Here is a 20,308-nt window from a genome sequence, read left to right as displayed (position 1 = left end):
GCAACATCTGAGAGAGCTGATTTTCTGTTTTCTTTACCCCTTTTCCTTTCTTCTTCTTCTTTTTTAAAAAGATTTATTTTTTCCATGTGTGTGAGTACACTTTCATTGTCTTCAGACACACCAGAAGAGGGCATCAGATCTCATTACAGATGGTTGTGAGCCACCATGTGGTTGCTGGGATTTGAACTCAGGTCCTTTGGAAGAGCAGTCAGTGCTCTTAACCACTGATACATCTCTCCAGCCCTCCTTTCTTCTTTGGTTGTTCATTCTTTCTTTCCTCCTCCTCTTCCTTCCCCTCTTCCTCTTCCTCCTCCTCCTCTTCCTCCTCCTTCTTCTTCCTATCCCCACCTCTGACAGTCCCATTCTGTAGTCTAAGACAGCCTTTGAATTCACTATGTAGCCCAAACCAACCTTAAACATCCAATACCTGTCCAGGAGCTTTAGAGACTATCAGACTATTGGGACAATGGCTCCCAGGTCCCAATACACTGGAGTTTTCCCCAGGAGTCTCCTGCTGGGAAAGAAAAGTCTGGTGCCAGCCAGAGGGAGAGCTTATCTCCCGGAAAGAGATTTTGCTCAGTTCTTACCCATTGTCTGATTGCCTTGCAGGACAGACAAAAGCCAAACAATGGTGCTGGGCAGGACCACAGCCTGACCAGGACTTAATGATGGATACCTTTTGCCCTGAATTTATACTTCATGTCAGGATTCCAAAATGGGTTGGGGGTCATTAGATTACCTTCCCAGTTTCTTTTCTGGTGTGGTTGCACTGGATAAATCTTTGGTTGACTGTCTCTCTTGTTTCTTTAGTTGGCTTATTGAGGACAGGTGGCAAAGCCCAAGCTGGTACTAATCCCCCTGTCTCAGGCTTCCAGGACCTGGAGAAAAAGACAATCTTACTCTGTAGCCCAGGCTGCCCCTGAACTGACAGCAATCCTTCTGTCTCGGCCTCTGGAGTGCTGGAATTTCAGGTGTGTACCACCACACCCAGCCCAGTCTGGTTACTCATAGTCATGTTTGTACAGGCACTGAGCTAGAGGAGGGGAACATCAAAGTTGGGAATTTGACAAAAGAGGCCTAAAACTTCAGAAAGGGGTTAGGGTACGGCTCAGCCGCAGAGCACTTGCCTAGCATGACTAGTACCCTAGTTCCATTCCAGCACAGGAGGAGCTGAGAGGAACCTACTCCAGGAAAATGTGATTCATTTCACAGCCGCCCTCTTCACAGCCTCCAGAGATCTCGAGGGATCTCCCTCTCCCTTTGTCAGGAGTTCATCAGACTGCACCCCAAGAATATGAAAGCCCCAAGTCTTCTGTCTTCTCCCAGTATTCTTTTTTCCTCCACAAATTCCATTTGTCCTCAAAGTCCTCTCTCTCTCTCTCTCTCTCTCTCTCTCTATCTCTCTCTCTCTCTCTCTCTCTCTCTCCTCACAAAAAGTCCAGTGCTGGGCATGATAGCACACATTTCTGATCCCACCATTGAGAAGGCAGGAGGCTCTCTGAGAGTTCAAGACCAGCCCGATCTACATATTGTGTTCCAGGACAGCCAGAGCTGTCTATATAGAGAGATGGTTTAGCCTAACTTAGTGGATAAAGATACTTGCCACCAAGCCTGATGCCCTGAGTGTTACTCCTGGAAGACAACAGACTCTTGGAAGTGGTCCTCTGACCTCTGCGTGTACAGAGGGACACACGTTAAATAAAACATAAAGGAAGGCATGAACTGAGCAAAAACTGAATAAGGGTGCAAACCTTTACTCCCAGCGCTTGGGAGGAAAAGGCAGGAAGATTTTTGTGTTCTAAGCCAGCCTGGTCTACACAGTAAGTTCCGGGGCAGCCAGGGCTACATAGTGAGAAACAAAATGATCATTAGTAACTAACTTCCAAACCAAATGAGTCCAAGCTTTCGATGAATTAAGAAACTATTTGCTAAAAATGGGGCCCAAATCTTTAGTCCTGTAACCAAATAGATAACAATGTCAAGTGAAATCTCAAAGCACAGCCCTGATTAATAGTGACACAGGGAACCAGACTCCTTCTGTTCTAAGACTCCACTATCTTCAACATGTGAGGTTTTCTTCATGGTGCCAGGGCTAGAACCTGGAACCCTGCTCATGCTAGGCAAGAGCTTTACCACTGAGCTACATCCCTAGCACTCTTTGGAGATAGTGTTTCACTAAGTTACCCAGGCTGGACCTGACTTGCTAGGCAGCACAGTGAGACTCTGGGTTGTTTAGCCTTCTGCCTTAGTCTCGCAGTGCCTGCAATTATAGATCTGGCTAATAGATGGCTAATAAGGTCCTCTGTAGCAAGTCCAGAAGCAAAGACTATGGAAAAAAAATGTCTCTCAAAATGTGTTCTGTGTTTCTTGGTTTCTGTTTTTAATTTTTAAGAATAATTTTATCTATCACTTAGGTGTATGGGTATTTTCTCTGCATGTTTGTTTACTCTGTGTGTGTGTGTGTGTGTGTGTGTGTGTGAGCACACACGTGCACGTGTGTGAATTCAAGTAGCATGGGTATACTGTTACATGTAGAGGTCAGAAGACGACTTTCAACATCTCTCTCTCTCTCTCTCTCTCTCTCTCTCTCTCTCTCTCCTTAAGAATTATTATATATAAGTATACTGTAGCTGTTGTCAGACACACCAGAAGAGGGCACCAGATCTCATTACAGATGGTTGTGAGCCACCATGTGGTTGCTGGGAATTGAACTCAGGACCTCTGGAAGAGCAGTTGGGGCTCTTAACCGCTGAGCCATCTCTCCAGCCCTCAGCATCTCTTGGATGTCTCTGCTATGCTAGCTGGCCTGTGAGGATCAAGGCAACTCTCTGTGTCCATGACCATCTTGACAGAGATGCTGCATGCCGTATCATCCTCCTTTTCCAAATGGCCCCAGGGACTGTGCTCAGATTACTAAGTTTCTTTAACACATGCTTTAACCCGATGTGGCATCTCGCCAGACTGTTTTGTTGAGATGAGGGCTCCTGCAGTTAAAACTGGCTCCCAAACTGGGTATGTAGCTAAGAATGATCCTGAAGGCTCGATACTCCTGCCTCCGGTTCCAAGTTGATTATGGGTGTATGCTCCATTTTATGCCATACTGGGTGTCAAGCCCAGCACCTCTGCGTTTTTGTTTTCGTTTTGTTATGATGCATATGTTAAGTTCAAGGGAATGTGCTATTTGGAGTTCCTCTCTAGGCTCCAGTGAGCATCACCCAGTCCCATTTCTGAATCTTGGCTTCATCCTGGAGTAAGCTTTTTCTTCCTGGTCCCCATCTTGACAAACTAAATCAAACATATCCTTCAGTGTCCGTATTTATCCTTTTAGTGAAACATATGGAACATCCGGCATAGCACAAACACGTACTTGTTGAATGACGGGGCTTCCCTTTTGCCTCGTGCCTTCACTAAGCACATAAGAGCTCAGTGAATATTTATCCCCTGACTAACACTGCTTCTTACAACAACAGAATTTAAAGCCACATTAATACTGTGCTGACTACTGGAACTTGAACCCTGATTCTGCCACTTAGCTGGATTAGCCTCATGAATTGCTCAGCTGTCTGAGTGTTGCCCTCATTATATGTAAAGTGGGGATGATAATAGGGCATACGTTGTGGCTGTTTAAGAACACTGTAAGCATCACAAACATGGACGTCATTATTGCTTTCAGTTCTACCTGAGACTGAGAATTTTACAGCCTTCCATTCTGAATGCAGACAAAATAAACAACATTTGAGACTTGAGTCTTTGGACAGGCTTCACTCTTAGCTAACCCAGGACCTTGAGCCAGCTCCCTATCCAGCAGCTTGTGCCCTAACTCATAAATCCTGACTAATGACACAGACATGTCATCTTAATGTTTGTGCAGCCCAGTGACTTAATGCTTGGAGATCTTCAAATGAAAGGCACCCAAGGACAGCACCAAATACCGTATTCAATCTTAAAAGAAAAAAAAAAAACTACAAAAAAAAAAATGGTAAAGAAAGGGGTGCCAGAGCCTACTGCAGCAGATAATTAGAATGGACGTAGCCAGGAAGAGGACAGCCATCTTTCCAATGTAATTATTTATTTGTGAGACAGGGTCTCCTGTGTAACCTGAGTCCGAATTGAAATCTCCAGGAGCCCCCAGCCTCTGAATTTTCAATTGCTAGAATTACAGGTGTGTGGCACTGTATCTCACTTAATCCATTAATATAGAGACAGGGAAAAGAACTATGAACTCTTCCACGGTTGGAGGCCACCAACAACGATGAGGACCATCCAAGTCCTTAAGTGACTTGGGATGTGGGAACAGTGTGAATCTTTCACCTATTAAAAAAAAAAAAAACAACAACAAAAAAAAACCCTATAGCAACAATACAAGTTGTTAATTAATTTAAGCCAGTTAAAAGGCTTGGGCAAATAAACGTCTCTAAGTAGCTTGTTGTGAGCTGTGGCAGGTCCTGCCAAGCTTTCTTTTCAACCACATGCTTCTCATTCCACAGCCAGGCCACCACTTCAAGCAATGTACCCTAATCCTAGCCGCAGAAAACACTCCAGTGGGAGCACTTGCAACAATGTGTGTGTGTGTGTGTGTGTGTGTGTGTGTTATCGGATTCCTTGGCATGGAAATCTTCTCAAGCTGGAACCAAACAGTAAGCTCTGAGACTTTTTTTACAAGATCTGTCAACCCTGAAGTCGGAGCAAGCTAAAAATAAGTAACCACTACCACCACTGAGAGTTTCCCAACCCACAACATGGTGACTGTAGCTCATAGCTTGGAACAGGCCTGGCAGAGTTTTACAGTTTCATAGCCCTGACACTAGAGGGTTCCTTAAGCAAGTTTCTTCTTTTGTAAGTAGAGATAACACTACGACCTATCTTGTAAAGGCGAACAAGAAGGCTGTGCTGGAAGCGTTCCGCCCCACCGAAAAGAGCTGTGCAGAACGCGTTAAAGCCATCAACTCTCCCACTAAGCATGCTACGAACCAGCAGCCACCACTAAATCAGCATGCCCTTTCTTGAGGAATCATGGGCCGTGAAGTCCTTTGGAAGCCACACCCTCCTGGACTGCCAAGGAAGTGAGAACTACAACTCCCGGGATGCGACGCTGAGTCCACCACCGCCCCCGCCCTCTTTCCCGCCCCTCTTGCGCAGCCTCCTGGGAGGTGTAGTTCTAGAGGCAGAAAATTGAGCGGCGTCGGATTACAGAAAAACCACAGGCCCCAGAAGGTCTGGCGTCACTCTTCCCCTCCCCTCCAGTAGTCGGAGTGCTGTTTTTGTTGTTGGTGAAAGGTGAGGGGAACAGCTGATCCGTCTGTGGGGTAAGAAACTTGGCCTAACTGAGGGTGGGCTTACGCGGGGATGGTCAGCCCTCTGCTCAGCCTGCGAAAGGCTAATCCGAGAGAACTGTAGAAGAGGACGGTAGGAGCGTTTAGGTTTTAATACTTTACGCGCTGAGGAAGCCTCCTTCACGTTTCGGGTTTGTTGGTTTCAAGGGGGCCTTCTGGGGGTAGCCCGCGTTGTCCTCACTTTCTTGTAAAGCTCGATCCGTTTATGGAAGCTTGAAGGGACTGAAATATTTGCTTAATCTTCTCCAGGCAAGTCTTTGCCCTCACAGACCTTCTCTCTCTCACCCAAAACCAAAGATCCGAAGGCCTTTACTACGCTGAATCCCTGAGGGGGAAACTTCCAACTTGTGGAACGCTAAAACACTGAGGGCCCTACAGTGAAGAGGACACACACACTCTCTCTCTCACACACACACACAGAGAACATTTGAACATCAGCATCTGACCACATACACTTTAGGTGCCCAGGTCTTTCAGTTCTGGAGAATGTCTGCAGCTGTTACGGATTTTCTTTGTGGGGAAGGAGAGGTTCGGGGTTCTCAACGTTAGAACTTTGGAGACAGATCTCACTCTACCCTAAGGAGAGTTATATTTGAAGAAAACACGGAGTAGCTGTAATGGGGGATTTTTCAGAGATAGAAATAATACATTGAAATAATAGCTCCAGTCCAGTCTCTTTTCGACGGAGAAATTGTTTCCTATTGCATTGCTGGCCCATCTTTCCATCTCCACGGAGTGTCTAATTTCTTTTAAAGTTCCTCCCCCACTGCCTCAGCCTGGTGTGGGTTTGTGATGTTTGGGGGCGTGCATATGTCGAGTGGTGATGGCTGATTGGACACATCGGCTGCTGCAGCTGACACAGGAAGCAGATGTGTGGGCTAGAGGGAAGAGGGCTGCCTCTCGGCTCTGGATTGAAGTGTATTTTTTTTTTTTTTGAGTTAATATACAGTGAGTTTCATTATGACATCTCAAACATGTACATCATACTTTGTTCTTATTCATCTCTGAGTAGTACTGTTTTGATTATTTTTTTTAATTTCTGTGTGTGGGTGCGCACAAGGTAGGTAGGTGTACAGAAGTCAGAGCACAACTTGGGGAAGTCAGTTTTCTCCTCCCACCATGTGAGTTGGTGGCAGGCACCTTTTATCCCCCCAGATATCCAACCCCCCAGAACTCTTGATTGTTGTTGTTGTTATTATTATTATTATTATTATTATTATCTATTTTCCAATTAATTCTCCCTAGCTAACTCCATTTTATCTCTGTATCTTCTGCCACTAACCCAAGCATAGGGCAGGATTTGGACCCTTAGAATTGAGGCTAAGGGGAGCCAACAAGAATGGAGACAGGTTAATAGGGCTGGCTTAGCACTCAAACAGATCACTAGGTTTCTAGCTCTGCTCCTGGCAAGATGTGGGGGAAAAAATGTTCCTTGTTGAACTCTCTGCCTTTTCTCAACACTGATGCACATTTCCCCTTCTCAGGGCCTCTTACCCTGTTTCCAACCTGTTCCCTGCCTAAGGGTGGGGCTTTCCTGGCTCCAAGCCCCCACATTCCATCTCTCCACACCACCACCTTCCTGCGGAATATTTCACTCCACCCTTGAACTACCACCTCCACAATTTTTGATTTCCTGGAATAGAAGCTGAGGGACAGAACCTGTCTATCCTATTATCCTCTCTCTCCTTCTCTAGTTCTTGGAGGAAAGCCAGAGTGTGCCTCCTTCTGCTTCCCTAGGGTTAACTGGGATAAACAATTCACACATAGGTGCAGCGAGAGCAGAGCAGCCGGGATTAGCTTGTTGGCCCCCAAACCATATCCCCCCTCTGGAGACTCATCATCATCATCACCAGTGATGAGTTATTGTTTTGGAACTCTTACCCGGGTAGAGTAGGTTCAGCAAGCTTAGGCATGTGTAAGGGAGGCCTGCTCAAACTGAGAGGCCCACACTTCCATTGGATTTTGAGTTCTAGAGCCAGAGGGTAGAGGGGATCGCATGGGGAAATCGAGAGAATCTGGGATTCCCAAGGATGTTGAGAGATGAAAGGGAGAGACAGAGATGGGCAGAGACTGAGATACTGGGTCAGTGGGGCAATGAAAAGGATTAGAAATTACACAAGCGAGGGAGGGGCCCGTAAACCAAAGAGGGTACAACCCCGACAGGGTAGGAAGTTGACTCGAAAGGCGACACCTACGCCCCAGGAATTAAAAATTCCCACAACCTTAGGGTCTGGGAACCTGTGTAGTGACAGGGACCATGAGTAGGTGCACTCGGGCCAAGGGAAAGAAGCAGTGGAAAGACTTAAGTCTATCAACCCTTTCTTTCCTAGGGCATCCGGCATCTTGAGGACACGATGGAAGAATCATCACTAAGCCGGGCACCATCCCGGGGTGGAGTCAGCTTCCTGAACGTGGCCCGGACCTACGTCCCCAACACCAAGGTGGAATGTCACTACACTCTGCCTCCGGGCACCACGCCCAGCGCCAGCGACTGGATTGGCATTTTTAAGGTATCCCTAGACCCTCTTCTGGTTCAAACTTACGGGACACAGGTTGGTTAAAATATGAGGAGGGACGAGGTCCTTAGATTCTCAGGTCGATAGGGAGAAAGATGACACGGGGCTGCCGTCCGTATGGTACAGAGTTCACCTCTCTATCTTTGCCCCTCTCTCTCCTGATAGTATACCGCTCTCCAGCCTCACCTGACTCTTAGCGCCCTTGGTACCGTGTGTTCATAACTCTGCCATCGTGCCTTGCTCTCTCAGGTGGAAGCTGCCTGTGTTCGGGATTATCACACATTTGTGTGGTCTTCAGTGCCAGAAACTACAACGGATGGCTCCCCCACCCACGCCAGTGTCCAATTCCAAGGTATAGAGAAAGATGGAGGACCCAAGCAAGTGGTGGTTGGGGGATGATGGTGGTTTGGGGGATGGTGGTGGGCTAAGGACCATAAAAAGTGAACGCATAGAACTCTTTACTGCCAGGTCTAACGCTACTCCAAGTGTCATCTCAAGGAGGCTAGGGCTGGAAGATAACTTGAATCCAGGCTATCAATGCTGGCTTAGGCAACATGGCAGACCCTGTCTTCAAAAGGGGGGAAAAAGACTTTGTGAGACGGCATCCAACAGTTCAGCAGATTATTGTAGGGTCAGCATTGGGGACTTAGAGGACACTACAGAAAGATGGACAGCAAAAGAGGGACTCCCAGTATGGGACAAGGAAAAGTGTGTGGTAATAGCAGTCTGAGAGACCTGGACAAATCTCAGCTCCCTGATTTACAAGCTGTTTGACATTGAGCAGGTGAGTTAGAACAGGGTCCCAGCTTATAGGAACAGTGCAGGAATTTCTAAATGATCTGGGGAAGGCTAGTCACGCCGTGCGTGGCGCGTGCCGGCACTCAATGTGTGGCAGCTAGCGTCAGTGTGATGAGGAGGACCAAGCGTGAATAAAGCAGGTGGCCAGGAGGGAAGGAGGAAGAAGCATATGCCAAGGACCAGCCGCAGGGGAGTGGACAGTAGGTAACACGGGTAACACTTTTCCTCCCCTAATAGGAACAGGGACCTGCTAGCACTTGAGAGCCAGAATCATACTGGGTTTCTGGGCTATTCTTCCCACAGCCAGCTACCTGCCCAAACCAGGAGCCCAACTCTACCAGTTCCGGTATGTGAACCGCCAGGGCCGGGTGTGTGGGCAGAGCCCCCCATTCCAGTTCCGAGAGCCAAGGCCCATGGATGAGCTGGTGACCCTGGAGGAGGCTGATGGAGGCTCTGACATCCTGTTGGTTGTCCCTAAGGCCACCGTGCTTCAGGTAAGAAAAGAATAGCAGACTTGTTCCTGGGCCAGGGACACCAAGGACAGCATTGCAAGAGTCCCCTCCTTGCTTCACTTCCCCTCCTCTGTCACCTCAAATGAGGACTTCACTGGGAGCACCAGAGGTCTGCTCTCAAAAGCTTTTACATAGACAGACACAGAACAGGAAAGCAAGCCATCATAGGCCAGTGTAACTGACATTCTAGAACTGAGCCAGCCTTCTGAGAGGGCCCCTGCCTGCCCTAAGTCCTACAGGAGATCCACAGGATGGAGGAAAACCCCCTCAAGGAACACGGGAGGAAGGGAGGCTGAGATCTGCTTCTAATGTGGGTGCAGCAGGGCTCTGAACTGTCCCATTCAGCACCAAAGGTGCTGACTACACACAGCTCTTTGGCGCTATAGGTATGGCTAATCCAGGTTGAGGTACAATCACAAGAAAGAAAACATACTGGATTTCAAACACTTAGTATTTCAACATTTATTTATTTAGATGTGTTTATCTGGGTACACGTATATATGTATATACGTGAGTGCACATGTAACACATGTGGAGTCAGAGACCCACTGGTAGGAGTCGGTTCTCTCATCCTGCTGCATAGGTTTCAAGGATCCAGGGATCAAGCTCATGTTTCCAGGCTTGGTAACAAGTATCATTGTCTAACGAGCCATCTTGCTGGCCCAGCCATGGTGCTTTGAACTGCAGTCCCTCCCTCAGTTACCTTTCCCCACCCAGGTGTGTGTACACGTGTGGATGCAGAGACCAGGGTAGAAACCTCTGGAGGGAGTTAGGGGTGGTGTGAGACACTTGATGTAGCTGTGGGGAACTAAACCTCTGGTCCTCTCCAAGAGCAACTTGACTGCTGAGCTGTTTCTCTGGCCCTCACAGACTTCTTATTAAAGTGGGTACTAGAAAATTCAAACTTAAAACATGTGCCTCATATAAATGTCACTGGGCCAGAGAAGAGTCTCGGGAGCGAAGTCGGCTACGACAGAGAGAGCCTAAGAGAAGTCGAGGGACAGGGATGGACAGGAGGCAGTCCACTCATTCTCCAGATGGGAGGAAGGCTGCTTGGAAGGTGAAAGTTGTAGTTCCTCAGAGATGTGGACAAGCCCCTGCTCTCCTCATAAATACGTGGAGCACCACAAAAGGAATCTGTTCACACCTGAGAAAGAGCACAGGCTGCTACCCAGCGTTCTGTTTTTACATTGTGTACTCTCATTTAAGCCTCACAGACGAGGAGCTTAGTGCTTTGGCTTGTTAAAACTGTATCGCAGATTTACTGAAATCTGTCTGACTCAGAGATAGAGTAAACTTAGAGGAGGCCCCTTGTCACTGTGCCCTGACAGAGGAAGGAGCCAGGCCTGGGCTGAAAGGTGATTGAGGGCTGGCAGTTAAGAGCTGGGCCATGCTGACTCTGTTTCTCTACCCCAAGGTGCATCTGAAATAGTGCCTCACGCGCGCACACACTCTCCCCCTTCTCCTGCCCTTGTAGAACCAGCTGGATGAGAGCCAGCAGGAGCGGAATGACCTGATGCAGCTGAAGCTGCAGTTGGAGGATCAGGTGACAGAGCTGAGGAGCCGAGTGCAGGAGCTGGAAGCAGCTCTGGCCACGGCCAGACAGGAGCATTCAGAGCTCACCGAGCAATACAAGGTGGGAGTCAGAGCCGGTATGGGGTGGGGCCTAGACCCAGCAAGAGGAGAAAGGAAAGATGTCAGTGGAGTTTTAAGATGGTCCTTGTATCAAGGAAATAGGCTTGAGGGTAACAGGTGAGACTAAACTTCGGATGATAAGAGCATGGTGCATCCCAGTTTGTAATAAGACCCAGTTCTCTGCACCCAGGAACACTGGCATAATGCCACATCCCAGACAACAGCCCTCCACTCAGCTTTTCCAAGGAAGGTGGCAGGACAGAGGCGGAGCATGAATGTTAAGCCCGAGTCTGCCCTGACCCTCTGTCTTTCTTGGTGGAACCTTGATTCCAGGGTCTCTCCCGGTCCCATGGGGAGCTCTCAGAAGAAAGGGACATCCTGAGCCAGCAACAGGGAGAGCATGTGGCCCGTATCCTGGAGTTAGAGGATGACATCCAGACCATGAGTGACAAAGTGCTGATGAAGGAGGTGGAGCTGGACAGGTAGGGAATCTCCCCGGCCTGAGGGTGGCCTCTGCTCCCCAAGGCCTCCACTCCACTCCCTGCTTCAGACGGGTGTACCTGCTATCTGGCCCTTCACGGTCGCGTACAGGGTATTCTGGTGACTAGGGATTTCCTACCGCCAGCTCTCATACGTCTCTATGATGCTGTTCTAGGCCTTCAGGAAGGTCAGTTGCTGTTTATTATTGTGTGGTGGAAGCTAAGCAGAGCTGGAGATGAAATATCTAGAAGAGATTGGATAGAACACTCAATGCAAGATAAAAAGCAGCTGAGTCAAAAGCATCACTCGAGTCTAGAAAGAAACATAGAGTCGTTCGTGATGTATAGTCACATAAATAAGGAGATATATACATACATACATATATGTGTGTATATACATATATATATATACATACACACATGTATGTATGTATGTATGTATGTATTTAAAGCACAGGAAAAGGGGTTGGGGATTTAGCTCAGTGGTAGAGCGATTGCCTAGCAAGCACAAGGCCCTGGGTTCGGTCCCCAGCTCCGAAAAAAAGAAAAAAGAAAAAAAAAATAAAGCACAGGAAAAGCATTAGGTTCTTTTTTTGCTATTGGGAATGCTCAGTGTCATAGCTCAGTGGTAGGATCACTTTTGAGTGTGTATAAGGCCCTACCTAGCTTCAGTCCCAGCACTATAAAAAAAAAGAGACAGAAATATTGGAGCTGGTGATCCAAGAGTACAAGAAAATCTCTCCCTTAAGAAAAGGTATAAATCACAGGAATCTTTTGTTTTTGTTTTTTAAACAGAACCTCTGGCTACCCTGGAACTCACTGTATAGATCAGACTAGCCTCAAACTCACAGAGATCCTCCTGCCCCTTCCTCCCAAATGCTGGGACTAAAGGCCTGTACCACCATGCCTGGCTAAATCACAGAATCTCAACACTGAGAGTGACATTAAGGAATTTCAGAGAGAGCCACTCTTGGCCCAGCTTCTTTCAGTAACAAACATCTATCACTTCTGTGTCTGTTGTACAGAGCCAAGATCTTTCTGTTGGGAAAACAGAGACAGGAAGATATAATCTTAAACTACAGAAATCTTTGCAAGAAAAAGAGATGTTTTACCGGCGTCTCAGGGTAGAAAGCAAGGTGATCCAAGGGGTTGCTCCATACTGTACTGGGCTTGGCCCGGGTCATGTAAGATGTCCGTGTTGTCAGACTATGTGTCACATGCCTCGTCTAGCCTGCCTACCACCTGTTGTTACAGGATTTGGTGCCCGACGATCAGACAAAAGAAATTCAAATGTCAGTGTCTGTTAGATAAGGTTTTCTCGAGCTCCATGCACATCCCTGCACACACTTGCCTGCAGCCTCCTCTGCGTCTGCCACTTTGGTCGATAGTGACTGCCCACTGTCACAGAAAGGTTAGATCTCATCTTGTAATTGAGTGGAAACGGGGGCCACTGGTAGGACATCCTGTGCTCAAAAAGGAAAGAAGCCTGACGCAGTGTCACACGCCTTCAATCCCAGCACTCCGGGGGCAGAGGCAGGGGGATCTCTGAGTTGGAGGTCGGCCTGGGGCACAGAGTGAGTTCCAAGACAGCCAGGGATACACAGAGAAACCAATCCTGCCTCGATAAGTGACAACCACCACCACCACCACCACCACAACAGGAAAGGAAAGCAGTTGGCGAATGTGCTCTGGAAGAGTGTGGGCCAGCGGTCTGAGTATCCCGCCTGACACTGTCATCTCATCCGCAGGGTTAGAGACATGGTGAAGGCCCTGACACGGGAACAAGAGAAACTCCTGGGGCAGCTGAAGGAATTCCAGGCAGACAAGGAGCAGAGTGAGGTAAGAGATTCCAAGTGGGTTTGCTTTCTCAGTTATGCAGCTAGGGAGTGTCAGGTCTCTTCTGAATGCTGGGCACACACGAGGGCTAGCTGTAAAGGAGACCCTGTGTCCCCCTGCCCCAGTGTGCAGTCCCTACCCATATCACAAGCAGTCACAGCATAACGTCCCAAGAGAAGCCCAATGCAGTCTCACAGGGTCCAGAAAGGTGGGAAAGAGCACCTCTGTTAAGAGAAGACCAATAATGCTGGCATAAGAGGAGCCCTTGATCTGCCAGCCAGTCTAGCCAGTTAGCAGGTAAAGCAATTGTGGAAGACACCCAAGACCAACTTCTGCTCCACACGGGCTCATGCAGGCACGCTCGAGCACACACACACACACACACACACACACACACACGCACGCACACACACACATGCGCGCACGCACACACGCACGCACACACACACACACATACACAGGCACACACAAATGCAAAGGCTATCAGGAGGAGGAAGTAAGAGGTAAGAGGCAGGCATGATGGTATGCTTGGTGCTCTGTTCCAGCTCTCAGGAGGTTGACGGAGGATTTTTTACTTCAAAGCTAGCCTCAGCTGACACCATGTCAGTAGGTAGGAAAGAAGGAAGGAATTCAAACCTTAAACCACACTTTGAGTCATGGACAAGTAAGTGGTAAATGACACCCATTTTTAAACTGTCCACCTTACAGCTTTGATTTGCTTTTCAATTTGATAGAAAAGACAAAAGAAATTTAATTCTGAATTAACCTATGGTACACATTAGTGGATTGGTGCACACATTTAATTCTGAATTAACCTAAAGCACACACACATCAGTGGATTGGTGCTCTTCAGTGTACTCACTTGTGTGCTGACAGACTTCTTAAAACAGTTTTTAATAATTTAGAGCAAGTTCAGAGCTGAGATTGCAGTTCATTGTTGAACAAGGCAAAAAAAATGAATGAATTCAAGTTAAATATTTGCAGAACCTTCAATGGCTTTCTCAGAACCCTGGGCTTCTCTAGAAAACTGCTCAGCAGTGAAGAAGGGAATTTGAGCAAAGTGTGATGGTACTATAATTCCAGCACTGGAGAGGCTGAGGCAGGAGAATTGCCACAAGTTTGAGGTTCTGGTCTATATAGCAAGATCCTATCTTAAAAAATATAGAAGAATACAAACGTGTGGGTTACGTAGAACAAAGAAAGGTGCAAGGGGCAGCTCAAGGGAGCTCGTGCAGAATTGAGACGGGTGCAGATCATCTGCAGTGGAACCTGTTCTCTTCAGCAGTGAGAGATGCCGGTGAATGTCAGGTAGAGATACACATGCTTACAGAACTGTACTGAGAGCTGCGTGATGGTGGGTGGCACAAACCTTTAATCCCACCACTAGGGAGGCAGAGGCAGGCAGATCTTTGTAAGTCGAGGCCAGCCTGGTCTACAGAGCAAGTTCCAGGACATAGAAACCCTGTCTACAGAAAACCAAAAACCAGTTATACTGAGAAGCACTGCCTGCCTGATCCTGTTCTCTGAGTAACTGGTTATGGCACCATCCAGTCATTCCACAGGAACAGCCATGCCCGAACTAACATGGCTGTCTGTGGCAGTAATAGAAAAGAGAAGATAGCTGTGACCAGGGTGGAGAATGGAAAAGCTGTTGCTTTTTTCTATGAACTGCGGAGGAGAAAAGACAGCCAAGAATAGCACCCAAGTGTGAACTGAGAAGTTCTGTCAGTACAGGAGACATGAATGACAAAAGTCTCAGGAAAGGCTAGGCACGGTGGTGTGCACCTGTGATCTCAGCATTAGGGACAGCAGCAGGTGGAGAACTGCACGGCTAAAGCCAGTCTGGACTAGCTACATAGTACAACCCTACTGCAGGGGAGGGAACAGAGAGACAGAGCCTTGGGAGAGGAGAAGAGAGGAGGTGAGTGGTGCAATAGTCTCAGCTTTAGGGGCCATCCAGACTGTTTTGACTTAGAGGAAAAGTAACTGGGAAAGCAGAGTTGCCTTAATTTACGACCCCAGGCTGGGAGGCAGGACAGAAGTGAGCGCTTCCACTTGTGCTGAATCTAAGAAACAGCCCTCTAGACACCTGGCTGAACAGCAGCCGGCCCCTGGCTGTCCCAACACTCACCCCTGATCTCCACCTGCTTTCTATTTCCTTCAGGCTGAGTTACAAACGGTGCGAGAGGAGAACTGCCACTTAAATACAGAGCTGCAGGAGGCCAAGGGCCGGCAAGAAGAGCAAGGTGCTCAGGTCCAGCGACTGAAGGACAAGGTGGCCCACATGAAGGACACCCTGGGCCAAACCCAGCAGAAAGTGGTGAGTGAAGGCCTGTAGGTGGTAGGAAGCTGTGAGAGTTCCAAGTAATCTAGATGAATTTGGGAATGTAGAGAAGAAGCAAAGTTGGCTAAAGTGAGCAGCACGACCCTGATGAGGGCTCCTTGGCTCACATGCGGTTGCCTGAGGGGTCTGATCGTCTGTCTTCTTTGGAGGCCGAGCTGGAGCCTCTGAAAGAGCAGCTCCGAGGGGTCCAGGAACTTGCAGCCTCAAGCCAACAGAAAGCGGCCCTTCTTGGGGAGGAGTTGGCCAGTGCAGCAGGAGCTAGAGACCGAACCATAGCTGAGCTACACCGCAGCCGACTGGAGGTGGCTGAAGTCAATGGCCGACTGGCTGAGCTCAGCCTGCACATGAAGGAGGAAAAATGCCAATGGAGCAAGGAGCGGACAGGGCTGCTGCAGAGCATGGAGGTAGGGGTGACCCTCCCTGTCTGGGATTCCGAACTGTAAGTTGGTGCTCTGGGAGGAGAGAAGAGTGGGTGAGATCCTAGGGACTTAAGGAGAGGTGCACACTTTGCTTTCCAGGCATGAACCGGCCCCAACAAGTCCCGGTTCTGATCACCAACATCCCTAGTTACCATCCTTGGTATAGGGACACGTGCTGTCATGGTAGTGATCCCCACTCTCAAGCGGCTCGGAAGTGAGGGAATTGGTCAGAAACAAGTTGGTCCCCCAGACATAAAAGAAAGATCCAGTGAGGGTGATGCTGTTTTCATGGCTCCCTTGCCACTTCGCCTCCTCCCTCCCATCTCCCCTCACATCTCTAGGCTGAGAAGGATAAGATCCTGAAGCTAAGTGCAGAGATCCTCCGACTGGAGAAGACAGTGCAGGAGGAGAGGAGCCAGAGCCACATGTTCAAGACCGAGCTGGCCCGAGAAAAGGATTCTAGCCTGGTGAGGCACCTACCTGCTTGGGTTTAGACCCATGTCCTGATGTACTAGTGCCCACTGCCTCTCGATTCTGAGTACTGTGTGCTGACTGCCTACTTCACAGCTCTGTGGATTTGAACGTGCACCTCTGGGCCTGGCGGGATGAGACACCAGAGTACAGGGTGGCTTTCTGTATTGCAGAGCCTCTTCACCCCAGCATAAGGTAGTTAGCTAGGGCCACATTTGAGAGATAGAGGTTAGGACTTTGGCCTGAGGCCCTGGGGCCAAGACAAGGGCCTTGTGGAAGAAACATTGGGTATGGAGCAAGAAAGGACATAGCTGCAGGCTCCAGGTTCCATTACCTTTTTCCCTCAGGTGCAGTTATCAGAGAGTAAGCGGGAGCTCACAGAGCTGCGGTCAGCCCTCCGAGTACTTCAGAAGGAGAAGGAGCAGTTGCAGACAGAGAAACAGGTGAGAGTCACCTGTTGCCATAGGTGCGACCCTGGATGCCAAAGCTTGGGGGCTCAAAATTCTGTATCATCTTGGTAAAATCTTGGATCAGAGACCAGTGTCTTTTTGAGGACACAAAGGCTGAAAGAGGGCCCTGACCCTTCTTAGAAACTGACTTTGTGCAGGGGAGGAGCACCAGAAGGGAACGAGGCACAGGGTAGAGGAGAGAGAACTACCCGTCAGGGGCCAGCCTCGTAGGACTCCACCAAGTGAAGGCCCAGCAAGCAGCAAGGCTGGTGTCTGCAGACTTCAGGACCTGCTTGTTCTACCCAACTGCAGGAGCTGCTGGAGTACATGAGGAAACTGGAGGCCCGCCTGGAAAAGGTGGCAGATGAGAAGTGGAACGAAGACGCTGCCACAGAGGATGAGGAAGCCACTGCTGGGCTGAGTCTGTGCCCCCAGTCTTGGGGCAGCTCTTCCCTCCCCCTCTCTGATGCTCTTTGAAGCTGACCCTTCCCGTTCCCTGGGCCCTCTGTAGCTGGAACGGTCGGTCTCCTCAGATTCCCATGGCTGATCTTCCTTCTCTATCTGTCTTCCCTCTCATAGGCTGCCCTGCAGCTCTGACAGACTCGGAGGATGAGTCCCCAGAAGACATGAGGCTCCCCTCCTACGGCTTGTGTGAGCGTGGAAACACAAGCTCCTCTCCTTCTGGACCTCGGGAGTCTTCTTCTCTTGTTGTTATCAACCAGCCAGCACCCATTGCTCCCCAGCTCTCAGGGCCAGGGGAGGCCAGCAGCTCAGACTCAGTGAGTACTGAGAGCCCATGTGGAAGTAGTAAGCAGTGGTAGGGTCACACTTGAACCACGGAGAAAGCCTGTACCACATAGCACATACTCTGGGCTGGAGGAGGCAGGCCTAGCTAGGTGTGATTCAGGCCTTCAGACTCACGCTCAGACTACACAGTGAAATCTTGTCTCACCTAAAACCCAGGCCAGTGCAATAGCCCAGATGCTCCCAGCCCCCGTCCTGTCCCCCTCTCCCTGCCCTACCTCACCGTCCCTGGGAAAGCTCTGTTCTGCTTCTCTCTTCCTGCCACTCTGCTGCCCGGGACCAGCCTTAGCTCCTCCACCCTTACCTTCTACTTCCCCACCTCAGACCCATCTCAGTCCTCCCCATCTCTTCCTTCTCAGGAGGCTGAAGATGAGAAGTCAGTCTTGATGGCAGCTGTGCAGAGTGGTGGTGAGGAAGCCAACCTTCTGCTTCCTGAGCTCGGCAGTACCTTCTATGATGTGGCCAGGTGAGGGCAGCACAAAGAGGGGAGGAGGGCAGTACCCAAGCAGCCACCTTGCCTTGCTCCCAAGTCCCCCTTCTTGGCTCAGCCAAGAGAAGGTACCAGTGTGTTGACAGGAATGTTGGCTACCTCCACAAACCCCAGGTGGCTTCATGTTCTCTCTCTCCCTGCCTTTGACTGGCTTCTGTGTTGTTCTAGCTTCATCTTCCGTGGAGCCCAAATTGCCCTGCTTCCCCTCTCTCCTGCCCCTTCCCCCTCCCCAACCACCAGGTAGGTACCTAGGTCTTCAGGGAGGAAGAAGGTGACCAAAGCCTCAGGGATGGAGACTGAGAGAGACGCCACCCAGAGCATCTGTCTGGCTGTGCTAAAGATGTTGCCCTCCCTGACTTCCTGGGAAACTCTGGGAGGAGAACCTGAAGTGTGGGCAGGCACCAGGTGGTGCGTGGCTCTTTAGTCCTAGTCAGCCAGCCAGGCAGAGCCTCAGAGAAAGGAGCATCTTCACCTGGCCCCCACCTCTGCCTGGAGTGAGTGGGCCAGGGGCAGAAAGGGCCAATGCTGTCGTCTCTCTGCTAGAGCAGGAAGATGAAGAGCAATGTCAGACTCGTTTTCAGCCTCATTAGGCAGCAGACGGAGACAGAGGGAGGAGAGCAAAGACTGGGGGATGGGTTCCATACCATAGACACCAGCAGGGATGCGGCTTGTGAAGAGAGGACACGGGCATCTGGAGCAGAAGAATACCATAGGCCAGGCTTGAACAGAGAATGACCAGGATGGCACATTAGACACAGGAACCACATGGGTCTCATTCCCTGAGGTCCCTAGGTCAAGGACACTGCAGAAGCTGGGCACTGTGGTGAGACCCTCTATTAGAAATAAGAATAAAGGCAGCAGAGAACCCTGACCCTGTCTGTCTTTCCTCACCTCTTTTTAGTGGCTTTGCAGTGAGTTCTCTGTCAGAGGCCAGCACTGGGGTCCCAGCCATCCCTGCCTGGAAGGAGTGTCCTATCTGTAAGGAGCGCTTCCCTGCTGAGAGTGACAAGGATGCCCTGGAGGACCACATGGATGGACATTTCTTTTTCAGCACCCAGGACCCTTTCACCTTTGAGTGATCTCACCCTTCCCTCGTATGTAGACACACGTACACACAGACAGTTATGCAGTTTGGTCTCATACCTTTTTTTTTAATCACACCAGGCTTTATAACGTTCTGTTTCTACAGACCATGCCTGCATCCCGCTTTCATCCCAAGCCTTACAACTCTGTCTCCATCCTGATCTCTTTGTTCCAGGCAGCAATCTGTCTTGGAAACCCAGTGACTGAGTTTACTCTCTGAAAAATAGTTCAGAGGAGCCGGGATGGAGATGGCTTTTCCCTTGTGGGAGTAGAATTATTTACTGATAGCTCAAGTGTGTATACACACACACATACACACACCACTCCTTCTGATGCCCCAAAGCCAACTCCTGGGGTACCCTCCCCTCTCTTGTTCAGACTTTGTTTATTATTCAAGTTTTCTCTGGGGCCTGCATGGAGGCAGCAGCATGGGCTTCATGACCTCATCAGGTCTTTCCTGATGAGGAAAGACCTACCCTGGTTCTTTCTGACTCCCAACTCCAGTCTTTCCCACAACCTTAGGCCATAAGTTTGAAAGATTCTTTTGTATTTTTAAGGGTTCCTATACCATCTCCTGCCACCCCACACCGAAGTCCTCAAGCAGAAAAGAAAATGTATTTGTGCCTTCTGTGAGGGATAGGGGGACAAGGGATCCCAGGTGTCCCCATTTCCCAGCCCCTCACCCTCTCCAGGCCCCCACAGCAATAAGAACTTCCTCTCTCCCTTAAACTCCCCTCTTATTTGTAGTTTGGACAAATATATTTATATGATATGTGTAACTGTTGTCATGACATTTTCTTATCAAGAGGCATTGCTACAGAAAAGAAGGGCTTCAAATTCCTAGTCCCATTGGGAGGGAGGGGGCAAGGGAGGGAGGGGGTAATAGGTAGGTACCAGGCCTCTGGTGTGCCAGCCACCTGAGGCCACAGCTGGCCTGGAGCACACTTTTAAGGAAGGAGCAGACTGCTGGTGGGATGGGAAGGGACATGCAGGGACCATCAGCTTCCATGGCCCTCCTTGCTCCACCCTACTCCCACCAAGAGCACATACCTTTGGGTTCTGCCAAGTGAGGTGTGCTCTAAGCTCCCTACTACCCTTGTTTATATCCCGCACAGCCCCATACACTCCTGACTCTACAG

General features: G+C 49.3%; 1 protein-coding gene across 3 annotated transcripts; it reads left to right on the top strand.

The window, feature by feature from the left end:
- The first annotated feature begins 5,242 nt into the window (after positions 1-5,242).
- Positions 5,243-19,948, top strand: Calcoco1 (calcium binding and coiled coil domain 1). Of its 3 annotated transcripts, none has more exons than XM_087555728.1 (15): positions 5,243-5,277; positions 7,664-7,843; positions 8,099-8,201; positions 8,951-9,141; positions 10,637-10,795; positions 11,128-11,276; positions 13,022-13,112; positions 15,274-15,429; positions 15,603-15,857; positions 16,214-16,339; positions 16,691-16,786; positions 17,105-17,213; positions 17,372-17,571; positions 17,956-18,062; positions 18,988-19,948. In XM_087555728.1, exons 2-15 carry the CDS (start codon positions 7,688-7,690, stop codon positions 19,163-19,165), a joined length of 2,076 nt encoding a protein of 691 aa, XP_087411854.1. In that variant the 5' UTR covers positions 5,243-5,277; positions 7,664-7,687; the 3' UTR covers positions 19,166-19,948.
- Positions 19,949-20,308: the final 360 nt, after the last annotated feature.

This window comes from Rattus norvegicus, chromosome 7 (genome assembly GCF_021556685.1).
Source record: "Rattus norvegicus strain SHRSP/BbbUtx chromosome 7, alternate assembly SHRSP_T2T, whole genome shotgun sequence".
In the NCBI taxonomy this organism is placed as follows: domain Eukaryota; kingdom Metazoa; phylum Chordata; class Mammalia; order Rodentia; family Muridae; genus Rattus; species Rattus norvegicus.
This window is presented reverse-complemented; position numbering and strand designations above follow the sequence as displayed.

What these genes read in the sequence shown, in the direction of transcription:
- Calcoco1 (XM_087555728.1), top strand. Translation starts at nt 7,688, where the DNA reads ATGGAAGAATCATCACTAAGCCGGGCACCATCCCGGGGTGGAGTCAGC. An exon ending in CAGACAAGGAGCAGAGTGAG is followed by an intron (nt 13,113 to 15,273) that starts GTAAGAGATTCC and finishes TATTTCCTTCAG; the next exon opens with GCTGAGTTACAAACGGTGCG. An exon ending in GAGAAAAGGATTCTAGCCTG is followed by an intron (nt 16,340 to 16,690) that starts GTGAGGCACCTA and finishes TTTTTCCCTCAG; the next exon opens with GTGCAGTTATCAGAGAGTAA.